The sequence below is a fragment of the Ceratotherium simum genome, chromosome 15 (assembly GCF_057802395.1).
Source record: "Ceratotherium simum simum isolate JZ-2026a chromosome 15, ASM5780239v1, whole genome shotgun sequence".
Taxonomy (NCBI): Eukaryota; Metazoa; Chordata; class Mammalia; order Perissodactyla; family Rhinocerotidae; genus Ceratotherium; species Ceratotherium simum.
Window position 1 is genome coordinate 16,689,924 of NC_141914.1, and position 23,840 is coordinate 16,713,763.

The 23,840-nt window shown below is 42.1% G+C and overlaps 1 protein-coding gene across 12 annotated transcripts in view; it reads right to left on the reverse strand.

Annotated features, from left to right (window-relative positions):
* ZBTB20 (zinc finger and BTB domain containing 20) overlaps positions 1 to 23,840 on the reverse strand; it is a 775,204-nt gene that overhangs the window by 52,572 nt on the left and 698,792 nt on the right. For all 12 annotated transcript variants that reach the window (XM_087439628.1, XM_087439631.1, XM_087439629.1 and 9 more), the window contains 3 exons: positions 18,922 to 19,022; positions 10,989 to 11,152; positions 10,432 to 10,619 (listed from right to left, as the gene is read on the reverse strand). In XM_087439628.1, the coding sequence (XP_087295754.1) occupies positions 10,432 to 10,619; positions 10,989 to 10,999 (199 nt within the window). In that variant the 5' untranslated portion in view covers positions 11,000 to 11,152; positions 18,922 to 19,022. The remainder of the gene's footprint in view (positions 1 to 10,431; positions 10,620 to 10,988; positions 11,153 to 18,921; positions 19,023 to 23,840) is intronic.

Below are 23,840 nucleotides of genomic sequence, written 5' to 3' on the forward strand. Positions count from 1 at the left end.
ATTATATGGGAAAGGAAATGATTACAGCAAAAATCTGAATGACAAAGTTAATTTGTTAATTCTTGAAATTCTTCATGTGGTTGTCTACGTGCCACACCAAGCTTTCTTAAAAATTACGTATGCCCTGGTTTAATACTGTATGAGATCTTGATATAAAACTGATAACATGAACCTAGCCAAAACCACTGAGAATAAATGAGTGGAAGGAAATTCTTTTTTGGGGTGGGAGAGGAGAGGAAAATCTCCTCAAGGTCCATGTTGACGTCAACTATGAATTCATTCTTCCTTGTGAAATTATAAAGACTCACGTTCAAAATTCTTCCATGTGATTGCTTATATAACTTCTAGTAGTGATAAAATAATTTTCTTCTTTAGTTTTACAGGTTATTTAATAGCAGAGTAAAGTAACATTTGATTCAGTTGGTTCCAGAGCACCATCCTGAAGTAGAAGTAACTGCAGAATTGTGTGTCCAGGTGACGGTGGCCTTAGGGGTGTCTTTAACCATCAAAGAGAGCAATACCATCTAAGTAAATGAATTTTAAAAGCCCCACAAACAATGACTTTGAGGATGTACAATGAAGGAGTACATGAGAACAACACATAGGTTAGTTATTAGTAACTACAGAGCTACCCGAATTGGACCTATCAGGAAAGAAGTTCACAGAATGTGGCATTTTAAAAGGATTATGCTTGGAGATAACTTGTTTTAAAAATTTTTTTAAAATGTAAATGCTCAAACTATATGATACCTGTCCTCTGCCTATCTCTCAGAGATGACTGAGGGTGGGTGAATATTTGTGAAGGCATCTGAAGAAGACATGTAACAGTTCTTTCAAAACATTAGTTCTTATTAGCTTAAAGGAAGAGAAAGCAATGTTGGGAAGAAGTAGAGAAAGAACTAACATAATAAAATTACTGACTCCTTGGGTTTGGGTAGTGACTTTAAATTTCTTTTACGTATATTTATCATTCCCATTGCCCTGTAAAATGGGAGATCTAATTCTCTCTCACCCTGCCTATTTAATTGCAGAGTCTCCTTTAACACTGGTTTTTATTCTTCAGTCTATAAATGAGCTTGAGACTCCTGTATCATAAAAATATTCACTAACCTGCTTTTGCGTTACCTGTTCATTATTTTTTTTTAAAGGATTAAACTTCTTTAAAAAGTAGATCGTAATTGTTGCTTTCCCGTTCATCCTCTCTTTGCTCCTGACCCCTTTTGAGGGTGTTTTTGTGATGCATGACTCTGCTCTCCTGACTGCCTCCAGGAAGCCAGCAATCCTTGGCCCCCATAGCACGCAACACTGCTGACCCCGCCCCTCCCTGATGGCCTCTCTGCACTACCCTGGTTTCCCTCCTGTATCTCAGACCCTCTTTTCTTTTCCTCCTTTGACAGTACTTCATTCTCTTTTTTTTATCACTCATTGTAAATATTCCCCAAGGTTCTATTTTCCTTTTTTTCTCTCAACAAAGTCATTGTTGAATTTACTTCTACATTCATGGTTTAAAGTATGGCCTCTTGGCCAAAATGTTTCCCAGCCCTAATTTCAAATCTTCTGCTGTACTCCAGCACCCTATTTGTAACTCAGTGTTAGTTGTCTCCACTGGGTCTACCCCTGGTATCTCAAACTCAGCGTTGTATAAAACTGAACTGTATTCTATTCCTCGAAACACTTCCTCTTCATCTTCTCTTTTTGATATCTTGGAGTTATCTTTGATAATTTCCTCTCTCTTACCTAATAGTCAGTTCCCAGAGCTGTCCACTCTCATCCACAAAGTCCGTTGAACCTGGCTCCTCCCTATTCCCCCCACCACCAACCCCCTTCAGGTTACCCATCGTCTGAACTACTGACAAAGCTTCCTAGGCTCTCTCTTCCCTCCAGTTACCCCCTCCCACATCCATGCATGCTCCACACCCTTGATGTTAAGTTAGATCTTCCCACAGCAAAGTCCTGATCATGGCAACCCCTACTTAAAACCCTTCCACAGCTCTGCACCAGAATGCAAACTCCTTACACCTTACCCTAATGCCTCACCTCCAATAAAATTCTATTCATCTTTCAAGAGAGCTCAAATGGAACCTTCTCTGATAAAGTGAACTGGATATTATGATTGACTGGATTATAATGTATTTTATGAACTTTCTAACTTCTGTCTAAGATAATGGTGATTTGAGGACATGTACTAAGTTGTAAGATTCTTGGTGGTAGAGTCTGTTTGTTTCCACTTTTGCACTCCTACGGAACCCAGCACAGTGCCAGGCACATAAGACCTACTCTACACGTGCTTGCCTAATGAGTGAATCAACGCTCTGGTGCATACAGGTATACGGGGCATATGTTTAAGCACCCTGCAGGGCGGCTGTTTGTGAATGTATCTTATCTTCTCTATGAGACTCCAAGTCTCTGAGCACAGGGCTCCAGTCTATAAAACTGCATCCTGCACAATACCTAGCTTGGTCCTCCACACTGAAAGCATTCAGTAAATTGATGGATGAATAGTTTGTTTGTTCAGAAAACATAAGTTCTCTTAGAAGCAGACTCAGTAACAGGCAGCGTAGTATGGTGGGAGGAGGAACAGGGTTCTATTTTGGGCCCTTCCACTCGCTATTGCTGGGCACCTTCTGGTACAATACTCACCCTCTCTGCGCCTCACTTTCCTCATCTGTATAACAGTGGGTTTAGACTAGGTAACTGTTAATCTCTTTCAGTGCTGATAAAAAGTTCTACCTGGCACATAATCCTTAGAGAGAACAAAGGATGTAGAAGCAGAAGAAAAGCAAAAAAGAAAGGAGAAAGTGCTTATTCAGCTGATGAGGTAATAAGGGGTTTGTCTGTGGTACCTGGTGTGAGGTGATTGGTGGAAGGATCTGACTTGAAATTTCCTTAAAGCAAGGAATTCTTAGAATCTTCATGAATCTCTGAGGGCAGTTGTACATGTTTTTTTTTTTTAAGTCAGGATGTGAGAAGCCCTGACAGATATGGAGGAACACTAATTTCACATAATGAAATTTGCCACGAGCAGAGGAAACACATATGAAACTGTCACTAGCAGCTGCAGATAAGAATTAAAGATGTACTCCAGCAAGATATGAGATGGCAAGATGAAGAATAGAGCCTTGAAAAGCAGCAGTTGGTCTTAATAATTATATGTGGACAATCATAAGCACATTCACACAATATTTCAGAGAGCAATATGGCATGGCATAACTCGAGGCAATGGGCCATGAGACCAGATTTGCCAAGGGACCTGGGAGGATTTCTTAAGAGGACAGATTGCTAGAATCTGGGGAGACTACGAGTCAATGACAGAGGTCCAGTATGACACTTATAGGTGACTCTGTGGCTCCAAGAAGGAACCTTTCTCAATGAGAAAAGTTATTTTGAAATCTGTTCATCAATAAATTATCACCAGGTCTCTCATGGTACTTTCCTTCCTCTCCTGATAGCATGGAAATAAGGGCACCTTTGCCCATCAGGAAATAAGTGGGTGTCTTGCTTTATTATTTATTTGGAAAGCAAATGTCTCTAAAAGGGACATACAGTTCAGTCCAGCTGAATTTTAATGACAGGCAATGTTACCCAAATACAAACTGTTCTGTGATTAAAATGAGGCATAAGAAGGCCTGAGTATCATGACTGAAATGCTCTGTTTTCTGAGAACACAATGCTCTTTTTGTGCCTCTGTGGATTTGCTTCTGTTCCTTCTGCCTAGAATGCCATTCCCTCCCTCTTCTACTTTACATGCATTTACTCCTCATGATCCAGCATTTTACTGCATTTTTCCTCATGATGCTGCATTTTCATGTCCCCGTTTACAGGGTTACAGGTTTAATAAAGTGTTTGGGAACACTGTGAGTTCCTAAAGTGAGGGTCGGCATCTTGTTTGTATCTTTATCCCTAGTCCTAGCTGAGGACTTGGCAGAAGTGTGGGTTCCATTACATTCGAGGAATGACTAAATGAATGAATGCATGAATGAATGAGATAAGAGCAACTACCAGAAATTACTGCATCAAGTGACCATGGAAGACATTCAATTAAATTAGCATTGTAGGGAGAGGGCAAGTTTTATTAAAAAAGGGACAAGTTTATAAAAAGAGGTAGATTATGACATGAAACTCTAAGAAATATGACTTTTAAAAATAAATGTGTCCCCAGATATACAAAGTGGAAACTCTGGGAAATTAGAGCAAACAAAAAAAATTAACTGGCCTTCCAATGTCTAAGCGCTGGACTAAACACTGAAACCTCTAAATAAGAGGGCATCAAAGGCAATAAAAATAATTCCAAAGAGATCGCGTATCAATTAACTCAGATGCAGAAAGGTGACTTTTAAAAAAGGGAAATACTATCTTTAAAGAAATGAATCCACACTTAATAGGTAAGAGGTTTACTTGGTTAATGAAAGAGCAGAAAATAGTTTAAAGTGTTAGCAATGAAAATGTAAATATAGAATTCTTTATAGGAAGTAGAATAAAGAGAATGTAGGACACTTTGGGGACAACGAGAGCACTTAGTTGTACCAAAGATGCTCTATTTACTGTTTAACTGATATGGAATCTATTAGAAAATGAATGGTAAGCCATAGGATAATAACTATCTGCGGTTGCTTATTCCACCCCATTTTGGCTATATTTCTTCTGCAAATTAGTGTGACCCCAAAATGTTTTCAGGATTGTTCAACTTGTCCTAAATTCCATAAATAAACTCTTTCAGAGGATGTTGTTTTTCGCCATGTCTCTATTACGGTTCTTCACAGATGGACCATTTTTGTCCTTCCAAAGTCTAAGAATAACTCTTTCAGTTATCAAGACATACCAAAATCCAGTTCAGCTGCTCCTGTGGGATTCCAGTGAGTTCAGACACATCTGCTGAGATACATGCATTTGAATCCAAATGAAGCTTTTGTTTGATTATACATTTTGAACATTTACGGAGGTTTTTTTGGGGCCAAAATGTTTTTCATTTTTTGGCACTCCAAACAGAGATCTTCAGTTATAAACACTGCCTTCTGAGCACCTCCAGCAGAAATTCAATCTTTTCATGTGAACAGGTGCCTCAGGAAGTTTTTGGAAGGTTTTACACTGAATCAGCTTTCTGATTGGAAACTTTCTGAACACGCAGTCAAATTTGCCAAAGAGACCTTCAGACTTGCTTGAGCAATCTTCACTCATACAGACATACATTCACACATACAGACAGCCCAAGTGAAAGCAAATCAGAGCCCTGGAAAACCGAAGCATCTTTCTTAAAGTTTAAATACCATACGCCACCACACCGAACGAAAAGGAATACATGACAGGAGAGATCATGAAGAAAAGCAAGAACAGAGGTTCAACTTCTTCATGAGCGTGTTCCCCTTAAAGTTTAAAACTTAAAGCTTGACCTGCGAGTTTAAGCTGCACATCCTTTCAGTAAAATTTGATCTCACCCAGTTTCAAATAAACACTCAAGCATTTGCCTTTTAAAACACTGTACCTTAGAGTATTGCTACCCATTCCTTTTACTCACAAACTTGTTCAGTTATTTTGAAACACTTCCTTCTCTAATACAAATAGGTCAACAAGATTCAAAGCTAAAGGAAGAAAAAACCCACTACTCCTCAAATTGGGGGTTTGTTGGCAAAACCCATATCTTAGCTGCCTCCCTACAATTTTTCTGTTCCAGTTTGAACATAAACTGAAAAGTTGTTAGAGAGTCAAATAACTTTTTAAGCCGTAAGCTTGAAAAGTTATTATATAGTAAAATCCCTTCCGTGTCGGGCGTGCTCAGAATTCAGGGGGAAATGTGCTTTCAAGTTGTTCTTATGGCCTGGACCAGATGCTCTAGGGTGGCCAGAAACCTTTGTCTACACCCACTTAGCAGATTTCTGGCCCTTTGTCAGGGACTAAGAGGTTTATTTGCAGAAATGAATCATTTCCTTCAAAATATCCTTTACCCTATTTACATGCTTGCATATTCCTTCCATTTTGTTTTCCCCCTGCAGCTTTACTAAGGGAATTAATTATCTAGAAGAACAGGAACATACAGTAAGTACATCTGAGATACAGGATGAGACACAGTATGTCATCTATTAGGCCTGGCTAAGACCAGCAGCTGATGCTAAATGGGAAGGAACATGCACCAAATGTTTTTTAATCACAAAGTTAGTAATTAATTGCTCTTTAAAATACATTTTATGCTTCTTTCTGTCTGTGTACATGAAATGCACATTTATTACATGCCAAAAATTACAACATTATGGTTTAAATATGACTGGCACGGAAGTCCGGAAATCAGAGTTAGTGTTCCCACAGCAACTTTAATTCTGTCCGTGTGTACATGTAGAGTTCTCATCGTCTTCCGTTCCAGGATAACACATATAGATGTTTTGGGGAGGGAGGCTAAAGACCCATATCCTCAACTGTAATTACAGGAAAAAAACAAAGGATAAAAGCTGTGCTCCTTTCCACATACGTGGATGGAAAACAATGTCCCCACGCCGGGTGTTGTGCAATCAAGGAATGAAAGACTCGGCTGTGATACGGGCACTCAAGGGGACAGTTTCTGTTGCTGTGGGAACCTGAACTTTGCATTTCCTGACTTTGGGATAATTAAAATGTCAGCCTTAATGTGGCATTAATGGAGTTTGCTGTAAAAAAAAAATCCTCTTTGTTTTGTTCTCTAAAAAATTGCTTCGAAGTTCAAACTGAACCAAGCGTACTCAAATTTTTAATCTTGGGGACTTGGATGGGGAAAGCAAAGGGTTGGGAGGGGGAAGGCCGATGAAGGCGGATGGCAAGACAGAGAGAAGGAAGAGTCCCCCCCCCCCCCCCCCGCCGTCTCCTCGACAGTGTTGAGCCCCAGCAGAGTCATGCTACCTACAAAGCTCAAGTTAGACCCACCCACACAACAGTTTGGTAATGTGTAAAGGTTAAATTAAAAATAAATAAAAACTGTTAATGCGTAAGTGCGTTTTGGCAAGGACACAAAAAATGAGACAGGCAGATGAGGCCAGAGCAAAACATGGGAAGGTAAGTAACCACGCAAGTCAGCTTCCAACAGAAGAACAGGTAGATCCACAGCCATAAGTAAGGAGGATGTCAAAGGGGGGGAGAATCCCTTCTCTCTTCAAGGGGAGCCTTTTTTGGGAGAAAACAAAATGGGAGAAAGATGCAAGTAAAAGTTGCGGTCGCATCTATCATATGTTATGTGACTGTGCAGTGCTGCAGCTTGCTTGTCGTCAAGAAGGGTCTCATGTGGAGAGCCTTGTCTGCTCTCCTGACTTGGTTTAGTCCTGTGTCAGCGTTTGAAGGGAGATCTCAGCTCAGCTCATCCTCAGCCTGTTCCGCAGGGAACTGTTGTGTCAAATACGTAGGGGTTTTGCACCCTTTGCATTCCGCAACTCATCTTAATGCCTCCCATTATCAGCATCTGAGTTTGTTCACCATTAGCCTTTTAGAAATGGTGAAGAGGTGACAAGCTGGGAGGTAATGGGGAAACATTGCTAAAAGGAAATTGTTAGCGAAGAGCAGCACGCATTTCAGTAGCTATCTTAACCTCAACATCTCACAAAGGAAGGCATTTCTCAACCATATTCTTTCTGGTTTTGACTATGACTGGGATCTTTCACCAAATTTGAAGTGTCTCAGCAGGTTAGATAGCCAACTGAGAATTTACGGGGTCAGACTTGTCCTCTGTGCTCTAAAACGTGGTCTGTGCCCTTCAGATGTAAGAGCACGGTGGCTTACCCGCCCTCCCCAGTTCCTAGGCAGAGCTGATTCTTCTTTTGTGGGGATGCTTTCCCATCGTATTTTATAACCTGGTCACCTACACGAGGGGTTGCACGTTTTCAAGATGCCTATTTAGAGCCAAGAATGACATCTCTGGGCTTGGAACGGAATTCAGCTGCTCACAGTGAGAGCAAATCCATAAACACCCCTCAGTGTCTGAATGATTTAACCACTGAGCAAGTCATTTCTCTATCTGGGTGTCAATTTTCTCATCTGTAAATTGGGAAGAATTCTAATGACAGACGGGAAATGGGCATTAAGGCATGACTAAGAATACTTTTGCTAAACACATGACAAATAAAAAGGTGCTATAAAAATTCAGGCACTTGTGAAAGCTTGGAACACCACACACTGGTGGAATGTTTTTGAAGTTAAAGAGACTAGCAAGTCAAGGGCACTATTTTTAAATGCCCCAAATCTGCTAGTTCTAAATAGGAACTGAATATTTTACCTTAAAGAAATTAGGCTTTTAAATTAATCTATGGTAAGAATGACATTTGAAAGTAAAAAAAAAAAAAAAAAATCCTCTTGAATGCAAGAAGAGCATCCAAAAATTTTAACAGCTTAAAATAAACCTCTTTCCTGTCTTCTCTCAAGCAATCTCCAAATGGACAGATTTCTGTGAATCTTTCCTAAAAACAATTTTCTTCTAAGTGTAGGCTCAAATCAGGACAAACTACAATCCAAATATATTTGGAGAACAGTATAATCAATTTACACAACAGGTTGGAGCAGAGAAGACTTACGCATCTTAATGGCAAAATCGAAATGACTTTCTAAACAGCTGGAGATTAGGTTTCTCCTCCCTATTTGTTCTCCTTCCAACTGCATTCAGACATTGAGCTCAGATCCACAGGCTTCCTCGGGGTCACCAAGGAGCTGTGTGGTGGCACCAGGCTTCTACAGTCCTTGTATGTATTCCACGCTAACCCCAAGACCTGGTCAGAGGATGCTTATGGTAACGTACAATAAATGAAGCCCAGTGCTTTTTCTATTCAGAAAAACATTCATTTGGCTGCAACAGGGGATTTCTGGGCTAAGGCCATTCTATGTAATCTTCCCCATAAGGTGTGGCAGGAAGCCAGACGATGAAGGTCTGTGTGCAGGAGCTCCAGGCCTTTCTCTGCAGGAACAGGCTACCTTCTTGGTAGGTAGGGACAGTGTGCACATGTCTATGGGCACTGTGCCATGCTATTTTCCAATTCTTCCTGTAATTACTATTAGGCTGGAGACTGCCAGGCAAGAAGGGCCAAGGATGTTACTCTTACGATGGTCCACAAAACACAGTCCTCGCTTCTGACCTCCAGGTTTCCCTATGGAAGCAGCAACTTTGTACTAATCACATGGGCTGTAGAGAGTTGGATCTCGTTACTTCTCTTCATTTTCTAGCGACAGCTGGAGTGCGGTCTCAGCCCAGACACGAGTAGAACAAGCTTCCTTCACCCCAACCCCAACCCCTAGGTCTTGTCCCTTTATCTAGAGATGATTATGATGAAGCAAGCAGAGAATGGAATCTCCCAGACTCATTCACCCCTTGCCCTCTTTGCAGAGTTCGACGTTTGTTTTGTCAGAATAATAACAGTAGGACATTTAGAATCTCATTTCCTAATTAATAATTTTTGTCTTTGTGGACAGGAAAAATGGAGTCCTTTTTGAAAATAAAACTTTCTTGGTCTTATCTTACTCATTCTAAAGAAGAATATGCTAACTTTGCCTGTTACCAGACATCCTTTATGGATATTAGTTCAGAATAATTGTTGGGTATCTGAAGACTAAAAGGAATATTCTCTTGAATTGGACCCCAAAGTTATTCCATTCTTTCCCTTTGTCAACATACATGTTTTTTTTCTCTCTGAAGTATTGGGTTACGTTTCAGAAACAGAAAAAAAATCTCCTAAACGTGATTTATCAACTTTCTTAAAATAGAATTTGAAGAAGTGACTCCCAGATTAGTGAGAAGACAGAAAAAATAAACAGCAATGGAGTGATTTCAATAGCGACAATCTCATTAAGCTGCCCATTTCCAAATTTAGCCTGTAGGCAGTTTTTTTAATTAAAAAATATTTTTAACCTGAATTCTTATTGGCTACGTGAAGTCTGGGTGGCTTCTGAATTCTTGGAAGCCATTCTCTTTTCTTCTGTAAATTTTATGCTATCATTTAACCATTTCAAAATAAATTAAAAACTGGAAAGACAGAAATTCAGCCAAGTTCCATGAGACTCCAATAACGAATGCAAAGCTGACTTGTGTTATGTAATTTTAAAATGGATGTTTCCTGGTGTCTAACTGGTCTTTTGTGGTCCATATTTGGTGGTTCAATTTAGTCATCGTAGAAGTACCGTTATTCAGATCACGGGGACAAAAGAATAATTAGAAAGCAGCAACACAACTTCTTTTGAGTTAACGTTATGAAAGAGAATGTGGTTCATGTAATTAATCAGCCTTTTGAGGCCAAATGACTGGTCACCTGGTTTTAAAACACGTTCTAGTTTTGAAAATATAGATGTTGGCTGAGTCAAAATGGTGGCAAGTTACTTCTGGCTACTTTATAAGACCAAATGGAAACAGTTTGCTCTGAACGCAAAAAAAGCCAGAACCCAGGGGAGAAGCATGCTCCAAGTGTGGCGAAGACACCGTCACCTTACTGGTGTACTCACAATCAGATGACCCGGTGTGAGCGCGAGAGTTTGTCAGTGAATGTGTTGAGTGGATGAGGGCTGGGTCTGGAGACAAAACAGCTTCAAAGTTCAGGCAGGGAAGGCCCGGCTTGGCGCTGGATCCACCCGGCTGAGTAATCTCATTCTCCTCAGATGCCTTCTGGTTTTCAGCTGTCTTGGGTTTCTTCCTGAAAATAAACAAAGGGCCCTTTGAAGGAACTGACTGCATATTTGGGAAAAGGCATTTTTAGAATCTGTTAAAGATAACTTGATTTTTTTTTCTGAGGGGGGATGGGAGGGAGTCCAGTATGTCCCTTGTTTTAAAACAAGCTGATTCTTGTTTTTTCCCTCCAGTAATGGCCTAACTGGGAACACATGAAAGCATATGGGCCAAGCAAACAGCACCACATTTGGACTCTGTTGGCTGCATAAAAAGACCCTGTCCCAGAACTTAGACAGCTTGAGCTACGTATGGCTGACATTATCCAAGAAAGCATCCTTTTTTTTCCCCCTTAAGAGTTTTAACATGGTCTGGAAAAATACTAGTGGAGGTTTACCGTTCTAGCATTTGTCAGGAAGCTTAGAGACAGGACCCGTGGAGTAATGGGAGGAGCACTGGACTGGGAGTCAGGAGACTTGAGCTATGGTACTAGCTGTGCCTCTAACTTGCTGTGTGGCCTTGGGCACCTCACTTCACCTCTCTGGGCTTCAGTTTCCTCATCTGTAAAATAAAGGGCTTGGATTAGAAGGCCTTAAAGGTTCCTTCCAGCTTTAAGTCTCTATTCATGGAATACATCATGGAACATTCAACTTTCTTGCTGTTATTAGATTTTATTTTGGATCAACACATAATTTCAAATCACAATCTAAATTTGCAGGCTGTCCAGATGAGAGGGGGTAGTGATGGAGATTTTTGTTAAAGTAGCAAATGAAAAGTGAAAAGAAGAGCTTAGTTGCCGGTAGGTAGAGGGAAGGTGTCACAGAGTGAGCCTCTATTCCAACTCTTTACTCATCCAAAGCTTAAGATTCCCTTTGTTTTTTGATTTAGCGCATGATCCTGGAGTATAGGAGTCTGATTGTGTGTTTGGGATGTGAGGAAGAGATGGGTAAAAGGAATTAGAAAGTAATGGTTGCTAATTGTTATTTGGGGTCAGGAATAGGGAGTCAAGGAGCTCAGCTATTGACCAGGACAACCCCAGGACAAGGCAACAGGTAATAAAGGAACAAATACTTAGCTTACACTGCATATATCCAAGGCCCCAGACAAACTGGATTATTAGTCAAACCCTGAACATTCTCCCCAATTTCCTTGGCTCTGTGCCTTTTTCTATCACTATGTGCATGGTGACCAGAGAAAGTATTTTATTTTATTTTTTGGTAGATTATGTGTGGTACAGAAGTTGTTGTAAGTAGATTTGTCTCTGTGTTTTCCTTGCTTCTACAAGCATGGCAATGGACTTGTTATACAGAGTATTTTGTGTTGAAATTTGTTGTACTGGGTAGTTAAATCTGCCCTCGCAGAATATGGTGTTATGATTAGCATGCTGTGCTTCTGGTCCAACAGGTTGTGAAATCAAATCTGCTTTTTCAGAGGGCAGGAGGCAGAGATGGCATCGAAAGATGAAAATAGAGGGGAAGCTTTCAGACATAGTTTTCAGTAGGGAGGAAGCCAATATAAGAGAAGCAACAAACTGCAATGCTTTACCAACTGTTGAATCGGCGACTATGGAACTAACCCCCAAATTTTGAGCATCTGCATGGACCTCCAAGGAGCTGGTTTCTGGTTTTCAGTTTAAGAAAGTATCCAAGATCAAAGTCCCCAAAGCCCAACTCCTTTTTCCACGAAAGCCAACGCCTCCTCTAAGGTCCCTTCTTCTATCACTGTTGTCTGTCACCAGGTTTGTCATCAGGCTGGAGCCCCAAGGTCATGCACCTTCCTCTGCCTTAAAGCCAGTTTGTTAAGTCCTGACAATCCTGCTTCCTTCATGTTGTTCACATCTATATTTCCTTTCCATTTCCATCGCAATCACCTTAACACTTTTTATTGAGACTATTGCTTACTTTCTGGCTCTCCATCCCCCTCGACTACTCTAGTCCCACTTCTTTGTAGTCACTAAATCTGAGATGACCATGTGAGCCTGACACTCAAGCTGAGTTCTGTATCTGCTCTAGCCTAGCTCACGTGCCCTACATCTTGGCCATACTGGACTCTCAGATTTATTGAATATTCCCAGAACATCCTGGGGAATCTACATCCTTGGCTTTACATCTTTGCTCAAGCTATTTCTCTTGCTTTGAATGCCCTTTTTTCAGTTCTAACTGTTGAAATCATACGTATCCTTTATATTTATTAAATGTTGTCTCCATCTTGTGACTGTCTTGATTCCTCTCCACCAGAAAGAACTCTCTTGCTCTTTCTCTCTGAAATTCTCCTCCCTCCCACCTTTCTCTGAAATCTCCAAATACTTTTTACTTCTCTGATTTTACTCACTAAATTTTGTTTAGGTAATGGTTGTTGATGCGCTTGGCCCTCCCGTGAGACTGTAAACTCTCTGAGGGTAAGGAAATGTTCTAGTTATTTTTGAATTCCCTGTGTTCGTTGTCCCTTCATCCTTCCCCCCATCACTCATTTATTCACATATTCATTTTACAAATACTTATTATGTCCTATGATAGGCCAGCATGGGTTAGGGCATAAAACAAGCCTGGTTTCTGCCCTCCCAGATTTTGCCATCTAGTGTGTACCGTTAAGCTGAGTAGCTTAGACAAAGCTGTCATTCAACATATGTTTGTTGATGGAATGAAATGGAGCTGAAATTAAACTATATTTTGAGAATAGTCATAGTCTGAACCCCAATTAAGTTTCCTGCTCTTTATGCAGCAGTGAAATCTACCTTGACTGGCTGCTTTTCCTCTGAATCCACGAAGGGCATGATAAGAGTAGGGCCATTTTGTTCATGAAAGCTAGACTGGTCCTCCCGGTTCATTTAAATATTGGGATGAAGCACGAATGACAGATATCACTTAACAGAAAAAAATATTTATCTCTGATGCTCATTGACAAGGCCTGGGCTAGTTTCAGATGTGTGCTTCAGGAAATTAAGGAAGCCCTCTTTCAAACATGAGTACACGGCCAAACAACCAATGTTACTGTTTTATTTTTAATGTTGCAAAAATTGTATTGTTCTTTATACAAATGCCCTTGCTTTCTTCCATAGATTTGATCCTGCTTCCTACCTGACATCTTGCACCACACTCTCCTGTTTGTTGTCTCAAGGATCATCTTTGGAGAACATTCATAGCACAGAGACATTGGAACCACCTCTATGAACAGAAAATATCAAAAACTCAACCTTCTGGCTCACACCCTCATTTGCCTAATATCACTTTACTTGTCCTTACACCATGGGGCTGTGTCCCAACTGCAGAGATAATGGAGAGCCACTCACTGTCCTTAGAAGCAATTCATTTTCCATCTCACTCTTTCTGATAGTTCTTTTGGACTCCTTTTTCAGGAGCTGAGAAACACTAAAACTGAGCAGCTGTCTGTAGACCTGTTATTTTGACCCCATTTTTGCAGTTCATAGTTTATTAAGGAGGAAAGAGCAAGTCCTGTAGTAATTAATTGAAAATACCTTTTTCAGTTGTGTCAAAAGAATTACATAAACATGGCACATCTGAGGGCGGCTCTCCGACTCCGTGGCTTGCATTTCTCCCTGGAGCCTTTAGAGGGCAGCAGCACACCAGCTGAGTCCAGGCAGCATTTCAGAGAGGCAAACTCCCGACCAGACCAGAACCTTCCTCCTGGTCACCATGCCAAAGGTTGCTTTGCCAAGCGCTGGCCGCTCAGCCTCTTTCTTTTCGGTTCTTGTTCTCTCTCTCTCTCGCTCTCTCTCTTTCTCTCTCTCTCCCTCCCTCTCTCAATGTTAAAATTATACACTCTGATGAAGTCGCCCCTCAACCGGAAAATGAAAGCTCCAATGAGAAAGTTAGACAAGCCCACAACAACAAAGAAAGAAACCAGGAGAAAGGGGAAAGGGGGCTGGGGAGGGGGAAGGATTTCAGAAGGAGAAAAGGGCAGATGTTTTGTAAATATATGCAAAGCAAAACTGGGTGTACCCCGAACACTTCCACAGAGAAACAGACCAATCATTGTGCACTTCCTCCCGCCACATTGGTGGAGCTCTGCATTCAAAAAAAAAAAAACAAAACTGTGGCCGCAGGCACCTGCCTTTCAACGGATAGTTCTGACATTCTGACTGAATTTCTCCCAATTGTCCAAAGAGAACAAAAACATTTTCATCTCCTGACTGCAAACATCTCTGTGATGTTTGCTGTGATGTTTGAAGCAGCAAAAGGCTGCTTCAAGAACCAGGAAGGCTTTTTAAGGTGACTGGCGGCCGAGTTAGCCAGCAGGACCCACTGGCTTTTAACTCGCATTGTGCCGGCCCTGGCAACAAGTTATGGGCTGAAACATAGCAGTGAGTAAGGCTGTGTATGATGTTGGCGCTTTGCTTAGTAGACCATATTGTATGTGGAAAGATGCATTAAAACATATTGATGACATGGTAGGTAATAAGCATGTTAAAGGCATGGAAATTAACCAGATCCGTGGCATTTGATGTATATATTTCACACTTCTTTGCACATATTGCACACATACAGTGATGGCAATGCTTTCTGCAGCATATGGAAAATAAATATTTTATCTGTGTAAGCTCTTATCAGGCTCCAGGGGCTGTTCAGAGGAGAGTGCTCTCTTCGACTTCCGTCTCCCAATTTTCTCCCTTCACTGGGCTCCCACCCTCTCCTGCACATTAACGTGCCTTCCACTTACCAGCCTGGTTGGCTAGGAAAGAATTAGTCAGAACCTCCTTTTGATAAATAATTACTTAGTCATTGGATCATGATAATTTAGACCAATGATGTCCTCCCCCAATTTTTTTGGAATGATAACCATTTCCTTACTCTCCTTCCCCATAATACATGGAAAAGGCTTAGTAGAGTGTTTGGGGAGGGGGGCAAAGGAGAGGTGGTAACAAACTACCCCAACAGGGGTTGGTGGTTGAACTGAGCTTCACCATCGAGAAGCTGTGTGCCCTAGCCAGATCATTCTGTTTCTTTGGGCCTCAGTTTCCTCATCTGTAAAATGGAAATAATAATACCCACCCTCTAGGGCTGATGTGAAGATTTAATGAGATAATTCGTGTCAAGTGGTTGGCACAGTGATGGCACACGGTCAGTGCCCACTGATGGGAGTTCTCTTCACAGAGGGCATCAGTTACGTGGTTTTTGTCATTTCAAGTATAAGGAGGCACTTCCTTTATTTAGTAATCTTTTTAATATCTAGATTTGGGCAGGGGTAAATGGATTGTAATTGCAGCAAAGGCAGAAAGAATGCTAGGATAAGCCATCTCTTCTTTCACACTTTGATCTTACCCTATTACCCTCCTGATACCTTCTTTCTGTTCACGTGTTTGTCATTGCCGCCGCTCTACCAAGAGTTCCTCTTGAAGTTGAGGGTCCAGCAAGCTACACTTGGCCCCCAGAAGCCCTTCGTGCCAGAACACTACAGTCTATTCACTGAAACCAACCTTCGACACTCTCGCTCATCACGTTTTCTTACAACTTAACCTTTCACTACTTGGTCTAATGTTTCAGATCCATTTAAGCTGTTTTTGTGATTAAAACATTTTATTCTCCCAATTTTTTTTTTTAACTTTCTTGGCAGGGCTGATTTTTAATGTTTTTCAGCGTATTTCTCCCTCATTGTATCAGTCCGGATCCTGGCAAGAAACAGATGGCTCTCTCAAATGTTTGAACTGAAGAGAGTTTAGTGAAAGGACTGTAGACTGAGGGGCAGATGAGGTTAAGGGACCCTCTGGGGATGGTGACGCAGCAGGGACTAGCAGCAGTGGAAAGCTGTTAATCTCAGCTTTAAACTGTTAAACGGAAGGAGTAAGGGAAGGCGGGGTGTTCTCTAAGTCCAGTCAGAACTGGACTTGCGAGGGGGGCTGGACTAATAAATGCTGTGACCTCACTCTCCTCCCACTCTCTCATCTCAAGCTGATGTCTCCTTTTGGCCAAATTCAAAGGGAAGCCAGAGAAGAAGAGAGCCTGAGTAATGCAGTCCAGAAAGGGCCGCCTCCGGGGACACGATCAGGGCAGAGGATGATTCCAGGGCTGTGTGTGTGTGTGTCAGGGGTGAGGGGAGACGAATCAGCATACCTGCTCTGTCCCTTCCCCATTCCCTTCACACTTTTCCTCTCAATTTTACTTTCTGGAAGGAAAGTCACAGCAAAACAAAATGAAATCAGTTCTTTCTTAGCATCCATGTTCCTATTTTGTCTATTTGCCATTTGCGGAGGAAGAACACTGAACGTCAGCTCTGTGAGACAGGGATTTTTGTTTTGTTTGCTGCCATCACAGTAGTGCCTAGAACAGTCCAGAGCGCATAGTAAATTTTAGCTGATTGAGTAAATCTGCTCACCTCTGCTGTGCCAGACACTATATGTACATTATCTCATTTAATGATCACAACAATCCAGGTCAGAAGGCAGGGCAGCTGAGCACGGCTGTCCAAGTGATGTGGGAGTGGGTAGGTTTTAGGATCTAACACTCGCCCCCTCCCCACCCACCCCCAAGCCTTCAGAGACCTGGTCCAGGGCATTATCAACCCACAGGAAGGGACTCATTTTTGTAACTAGTCTACCTTTTCATACTTGATTCACCTTATTGGTTTTTGTCCCTAGCAAGTCTCTTAAGGTTTATGTTTATTTCTGTTTTATATGTGAGGGAGCTGAGTTTCTGAAAAGCAGAGACCGCAAGGGTTAGAACCCAGTCTGTCCCCTCTCTGGGACCTGTGAACTGTGAAAGCAGGCGCTGGCATCCTGCACAGGTGAAATTCTCCGATGGCAGAAACACATGCTCACTGGGGGCTTCCCTGTGATTGTCAGGAAGCCTAGGTCCTGGGTTCTGGGTCTGGATCTGGGTTCTCTGCAGCACAGGAAGGTAGCAGTGGTCAAGACTGTTTCCTCTCCCAAAGGATACAGGACCTTTGAAGCCTGTCTGCACGTTGGTACAGCTATGCTGCTTGCACCCACACAGTTACTCTGTGATGGAGAACAACTCAGACAACTACCCAGATGTGGAAACTTCTAAGGCACTCCTTGCACTTGACCTTAAAGATGAATGAAGTTGTCTACACAAGTAAGTTCCTTGCACGGGTATGGAATGAAGAAACTCAATTTTTGACCACCTGTCATGTCTAGTCCCCAGTCACTTGAACCCTTCAGTACTGCAGAACACTCTGACGGTCCCCCTCTCCGTTCTGGCCAGGCAGGCCTGCCTATCATCTACACATCCGCTGCCATCAAATACAATGCAGGTCACTGAAAGCATCAAAGGTAAAAAGCAACGCAAAACAAACAAAACAAAAACTGGAGCTTCACCCCTCTGGGTTTGATGTATGCCAGAGTAGCCAAAGACATAGAAAACATGAATGTGAAAATCCTACCTGAAGCCTAAGAGGGATGTTAGTCTTCCAGGTTTAGTGTTTTCCAGTAACAGAGATGTCTGTGAAACACCATCTTGTTACCTGCCTCACACCATATAGGAAAACGTGTGAATACAACAGCTAGAATGAGTTTTTGTTTTCCAATGTATAATTAGGTAATTTTGCATGCATAGCCTCTAAATAGTTTAAATGTCTGGCATTTCTAGTAAAAAAAATATATATTCACCTGTTACTTTTAGCAATGACAAATGAATAGTTGACATCAACCTTTCATCAGTATTTTCCTGCAAGCCTTATATCTTCTACCCTGACTTATTTCTGCACCTTGCCTTGCAAGGGTTGTACTTCCCCTACATAATGCCTGACATGGAGGGAACTAACCAGGTACACAGAGCCATGCACCCAGAGGGCAGAGCTGAGCTGGATACAATGGCTTAGAGATGTGGCTGAAGGAGCCCAGAGCCCCAAGGGGAGGGCCTTGGTCCCTAGAGTAGCAGGGAGGCAGCAGCGCGGGCACAGAGATGCAACTGACAACAGGCAGACACGGGCGAGGAAAGCGGGCTCACGGATTTGACCAGGGTGGCATGAAATGACAAGCTGCAGGGAGCTTCAATCAAGTGTCACGGAAGGGTGATGAGAGGCAGACAGATAGGGCTGCAGCTGCCACTGTTTCAGGTACAGCCACTGATGACCAAGCAGAACAGCACCGGTCCCTGCAAGGTGTGCTCAGATCCAGCTCGGCACAGCCGCTTGGCGAGGAGGGCACGATGCTGCGCAGGGCATGTGCTGCGGGCTGGAAGCTTAGAACCACTGCGGGCACCTCGGGACTGAGTCTGGTTATCTCGCTGCACCCAAGAGACGAAGCCATCTCAAATTTCACCTGCTTTTACAATTGTGTGGGGCTTTTTTTTCTTCTTTTTTTAATTAAACAAAGTGAACTAAGAGGCCTTTCATTGGAGGCATAATGTACTCACAGTAGTTTCCAAATAAATGGTGTCACTCTTCAGGTAAATCACTCCAAGGCTTGGGCCTAGTGCAGATGTTCATTGGGGCAGGGAACAGAGAGCAGCTGCATCTGGATCAGAGAAGAAACAAACAAAAATAAGGCTGTAAGATGAATAAGTGATGGTGATCATTCATTTTGATGGAGACGGAACTGGGGGGCTTGGTTGAGAGGCTGGATCCGCACCTTTGCACCAGAGAAGGGAGAACAGGCTCCATTCTCAGTGCTGCTACCTGACTGCCTGTAGGGTCTGAGGTCATCAGCAGCACCCTGTCAGTGCACATGGAGTTGACTTTGTGCTTCTGAGCTGGAAGCGGAGGTCAAGGGTGAGGGTGGGGGAATGGGCAGTGTCCTTCAGCTTGACCACAGCCGACTCTTCTTCCAGCCTTCTTGACTCCACTGCCGTCTTTCTCTCTTTAGTGCTCAGTTCTTACCTGTTCTCAAAACGCCCACTGACCTGGCCACGTTCTGAGCTCTTGCCTTCTCTTCATCCTTCACTACGAAGTCTCCATTTCCTCCATATCCTCCAACCCTGAGGAGTTCAGCCTTAGGGCTACAGAATTGACTCCTGTCTGTCTCAGACCTCTAACCCAGAGGTCTTTTCCCAGGCCTTGCCCCTGTGGCCACATTGGGCTCCAGTGATCACTTATTCCTGCAACTCTCCTCCCTTCTCGCGGGGACACTGCAGTATCCTGACTTTCCACCTACCTCTCGGCACTCCCCTCTGCCTCCTTCACTGGCTTGTCTTCTTTCTCCTCTTCCCTAAATGTAGATATTCCTCAAGATTTTCTCCTCAGGCTTTGCCTACACCCACCCTCCCTGACCTCAGCAATTGCTTCTCCATAAAGAACACCCACATTGCTATCTTTAGTTCTTGCTTGTCTACAGAGCTCCAGACCCACATTCTAAATAACTCTGGTTATTGGTTCACTAACTCATTTGCTTGTTTATTCATTCATTCATTCTGTGTTTACAGAGCATCTATGAGGCACCTGGAAAACACAAATAAGGTGGGGCCTCTAACTTTGAGAAGCTCACCTCTGCATCAAATACTGCACAGGCACTTCTAATTCAGAAAGTTTAAAACAGAATTCATTGCCTTTCCCTCAAAATATATTCCTTCTCCAGCCTTCCCATTTCCTGCCATTAGCACCATCTTCATCCAGTTACTTGGGCCTACAATGAAGGAGTCATCTTTAAGTCCTTTTGTTTTGCTTCCCATATCCAATCAGCTGCCAAGCCCTGTGGTTTTTACTCAGGCTGTGTTTCCTGAATCAGCACCTTTCTATCCCAACACCTATTTATCCCTTTATCACCTGTTGCCAGGATTTCTGGGAGAGCCTCCTAACTGGCTTCCCTGCCTCCAGATTCTCTTTACCTCTAGCCCATTCTTTATACCAATGCTACATTAACTGTTCTAGGGTATTCTAAACATATCACTACTTTGCTCTTTCTTTACTGGATTAAAGTCACACTTCTCAGTTTGGCATTCAAGGCTCCTATAATATAGCCCCAATATAACGTCCTATTCTTCTCTCTACAATCTATTCTACACTGCAGCAAAGGCCCACTCTTTCCCATCACATGCCTGGTGTTTCCTCCCTTTTCCCAATGTCTACATATAGCTTCTTTAAGAGTCATCCCAATGCCACTTCATTTCTGAAGCATTTCCCAAAGGAAAGAGCCCTTCTTGAATCCTTACACACTTTTTGCACTACTCCCTCTGCACGTTCTATGGATTCTAATAATTATTTGTGTAATTTGTTGCCCCCCTCTATACGCTCCTGGAAGCCAGAGACAATTTTTACTTTGCATACCCTGTAGTGTGCAATGCCTTGCACACAGGTCAGCGCTCAGCTGATGTCTGCTGAACCGAATTTAAAAGGAATAAAGATTCTTGCTTAGAGTCATGGAAACTGAGACTGAGTTGGAAAGACCTTAAGCTCATCTATTCCAACCCCCTCATTTTTCGGATGAGGAGATTAAGGGAACTGACTTGCTCAAGGCCACATCCCTGTTAGTGGCTGAGCAGCGATAACTGATAGAAAAGGTCACAAATCCCTAAATATCTCTCAGCGCTTGCTTAGCACCAATAGGCACAGCAGACCATCAATAGTGACCAGACCAGAGAGAGTGAGAGGTTGGGGTGCGTACCCTGCAAGGATATACTGGCTTCCAAAAAATAAAGAACTTTGTTTCACTTATTCACTTCAGCGAACTGAACTTATAAATATCTTTTTATAGTTCCATGACGTCCAAAAAATGAGGGTGGATTTAAAGAACAAGGAAGCAACCCTTTCTAACATTGCCCACAGAAACAATTATGACAATGTTGCAAATACCAGTGGGGTGATAAACTCAGGGTGCAAACCAGAATGAAGGAATTTCTCACGCCTTGGAAAAGCAGTGGGTTCAGCTGAAGTTCTTGGTGAGAACATGGTGCAGTAATTCTATGGTTAAATTCATTACCTCACAGAAACATAGGCTATTGGCAATCTTGCTAGATGTCACAATAACACTTCTTTTTCCACTTAGCTTTGCCCAGCATTTATCCTCCAAGTTTGTTTAAATTTTTACTTATTTTTTTCATTATATCACTTATTTACTTGTAGAAATGCATAGATGACTGCTCCCAAGTCTGTTCTAATTTTCTTCCCCAGTTCTCCTCTTGGGGTAGAAGGAACATTAATTGTTTAATCTTCTCTCTATCCTCATCCTCAAATGGAATCATTTTCTCTCACCCAAAGATGAAAAGCCCAACAAAACATGTCGTGGGGATAATAGTGTTTACCTGGGTGAGAAAAACAGACTTTTCCAGGGGATCTCAGGCGTTTTTACTTAGCCAGAAAAACTCAGCTCTTAAGTGTTAGCCTACAGTTACTGCAAGACTCCATCTGCCTCTCCCAGGTGAGCACTCTACTCACTGTTACTCACCAGAGGAAAAGCGTGGTCTATTAATCATATTCTTTTTGGCCAGTACGGTGGAGCCGTGCTATGCATTGAGACATCCGTTAAATAGCAATACCCCAGTAGCCACATAGACAGCAAATTGGGCTCTAGAGCTCTTCCTAGTTCTTACTAAACCATCACATGGCTGGACAGGCTATCACTTCACCAGACAGAGCTTTCTTCTCTTTCTCCCCCTGTCAACTACATTAAAACGATAAAGGAAATCATGATCGATATGTCTAGTACATTGCCACGCAAAATCACCTGGAAGCATACAAATCCATTGTGTAACTAGATAGTTTTAAATATGCCTAACATTTGATTTAAATTGTGCATTTTATAATTAAATGGAGACATAATCTTTCCGTCCTTTAATCAAATTCCTCTTTCACAGCCCCACATCCTGCTGCTATGATCTTCCTTTCACTTTTTTTGGCAAATTGTCACCTATCCTTTTCTTCTTATTCCCCCTCTTGCCTTAGCACACACCTGAGGGTCTGTTAATCAGAACTCCTGCATGGGGTGTCATGTTTTATTGCCTAAAGGGTGGTTACACTCTCAAAAGACTCAGTGAAAATGACTTCATGAGGGTTCATATTTATTCTTTTTCAATGACTTCCATATCCAGTGTACTCAGTTTTTAAATCAAGGGATAATTTTGCAAGGCTGCTGGTGCCACACATTCTTCTCAGAATCTGGAAATCCGGCTGTTTTCTCTGCCTCTTGCATCATCACTGTAATAAAGAATCTGCTCTTGGAACCCTGCTGGCAAGGTTCTCGATGGTGTCAGAGGCAGAGGAGACAGTAGGTCATTTCCATTCCAGTCTGTTTTATTGTTGATGCCTCTGCAGATATCTTGGAAGCCCTTAGAGAGCAGAGCTGTTATGTAACACATTGCCACATATCACTGTAAGGAACTTTCTGCGGAGGCCTTATTTCAATATGGCCCTTCCCATTCTTTGGAAAGCACACCAAATCATTCTCAAATGACAGATGTGGACTTCATGACTACAGCTTACAAAAAAAATAATAGTAACAATAATAGCTACCATTCGTTAGATGTCTAAATTTTGTTAGGGACTGCATGAAGAATTTTTATATGTAAATACATTCGCATTTAATCTCACAGCAATGCCATGCTGTAGGTGTTAGTATACCCATTTTACAGATGAGGAAAAGTGAGACTCAGAGAGCTCAAGTAACCATTCCAAGATTAGAAAATTGTGGATAGTGAGGCTGGAATTCAAACCCAGATTTCTCTGAGTCTAAATCTGTGCTTTTTTCACTATACAACACCTGCTCCAACACAGCATGGACACATTTCTAGTTCCCACTGTGATCTCAGCACAAGAAAGATGTTTATGCTATTTCCATGATGGTTCAGAGCCACTGAAGGAACCGGGAGCACAGACCTCAGGTGACAAAACTCTTTCAGAAATTACCAGTAAGTATAGCTCCTTCCTAGCTCCTTTCTATTTGAAGAGGAGAACAAACATCTTATAATGGTCTCTCAAACTCGAATGAACAAATGAATCACCTAGGATTTCTGATTCAGCATGTCTGGGATGGAGTCTGTGATTCTGCATTTCTAACAAGCTCCCAGGTGATGCTGATGTCACTGGTTTGGGTACCACAGGTTGACACTCGCCTTCCTGCCCAGGGTTGTTTTTGAAAGAGCAGTTCAAGCTGAATAACTTGGCTAACAGCTCACACGGCACGACTGGCTTCTGATTCTGGGCCAGTTTGTCAGGCCATCAGGCATTAGATGGAATTCAAGGAGTTTATGGCATAGAGCACATTATGAAAAAAAAAAGTTTCTAGATCCCCCAGGGCTTTTCTCTTCCCCTTTGGAAATTAAAATGATAATGTCTCTAACATGTAAAGTTCCTATTTTTTACATTATTGTTATTTTTAACAATAATTATCTGGTAATAATTCAAA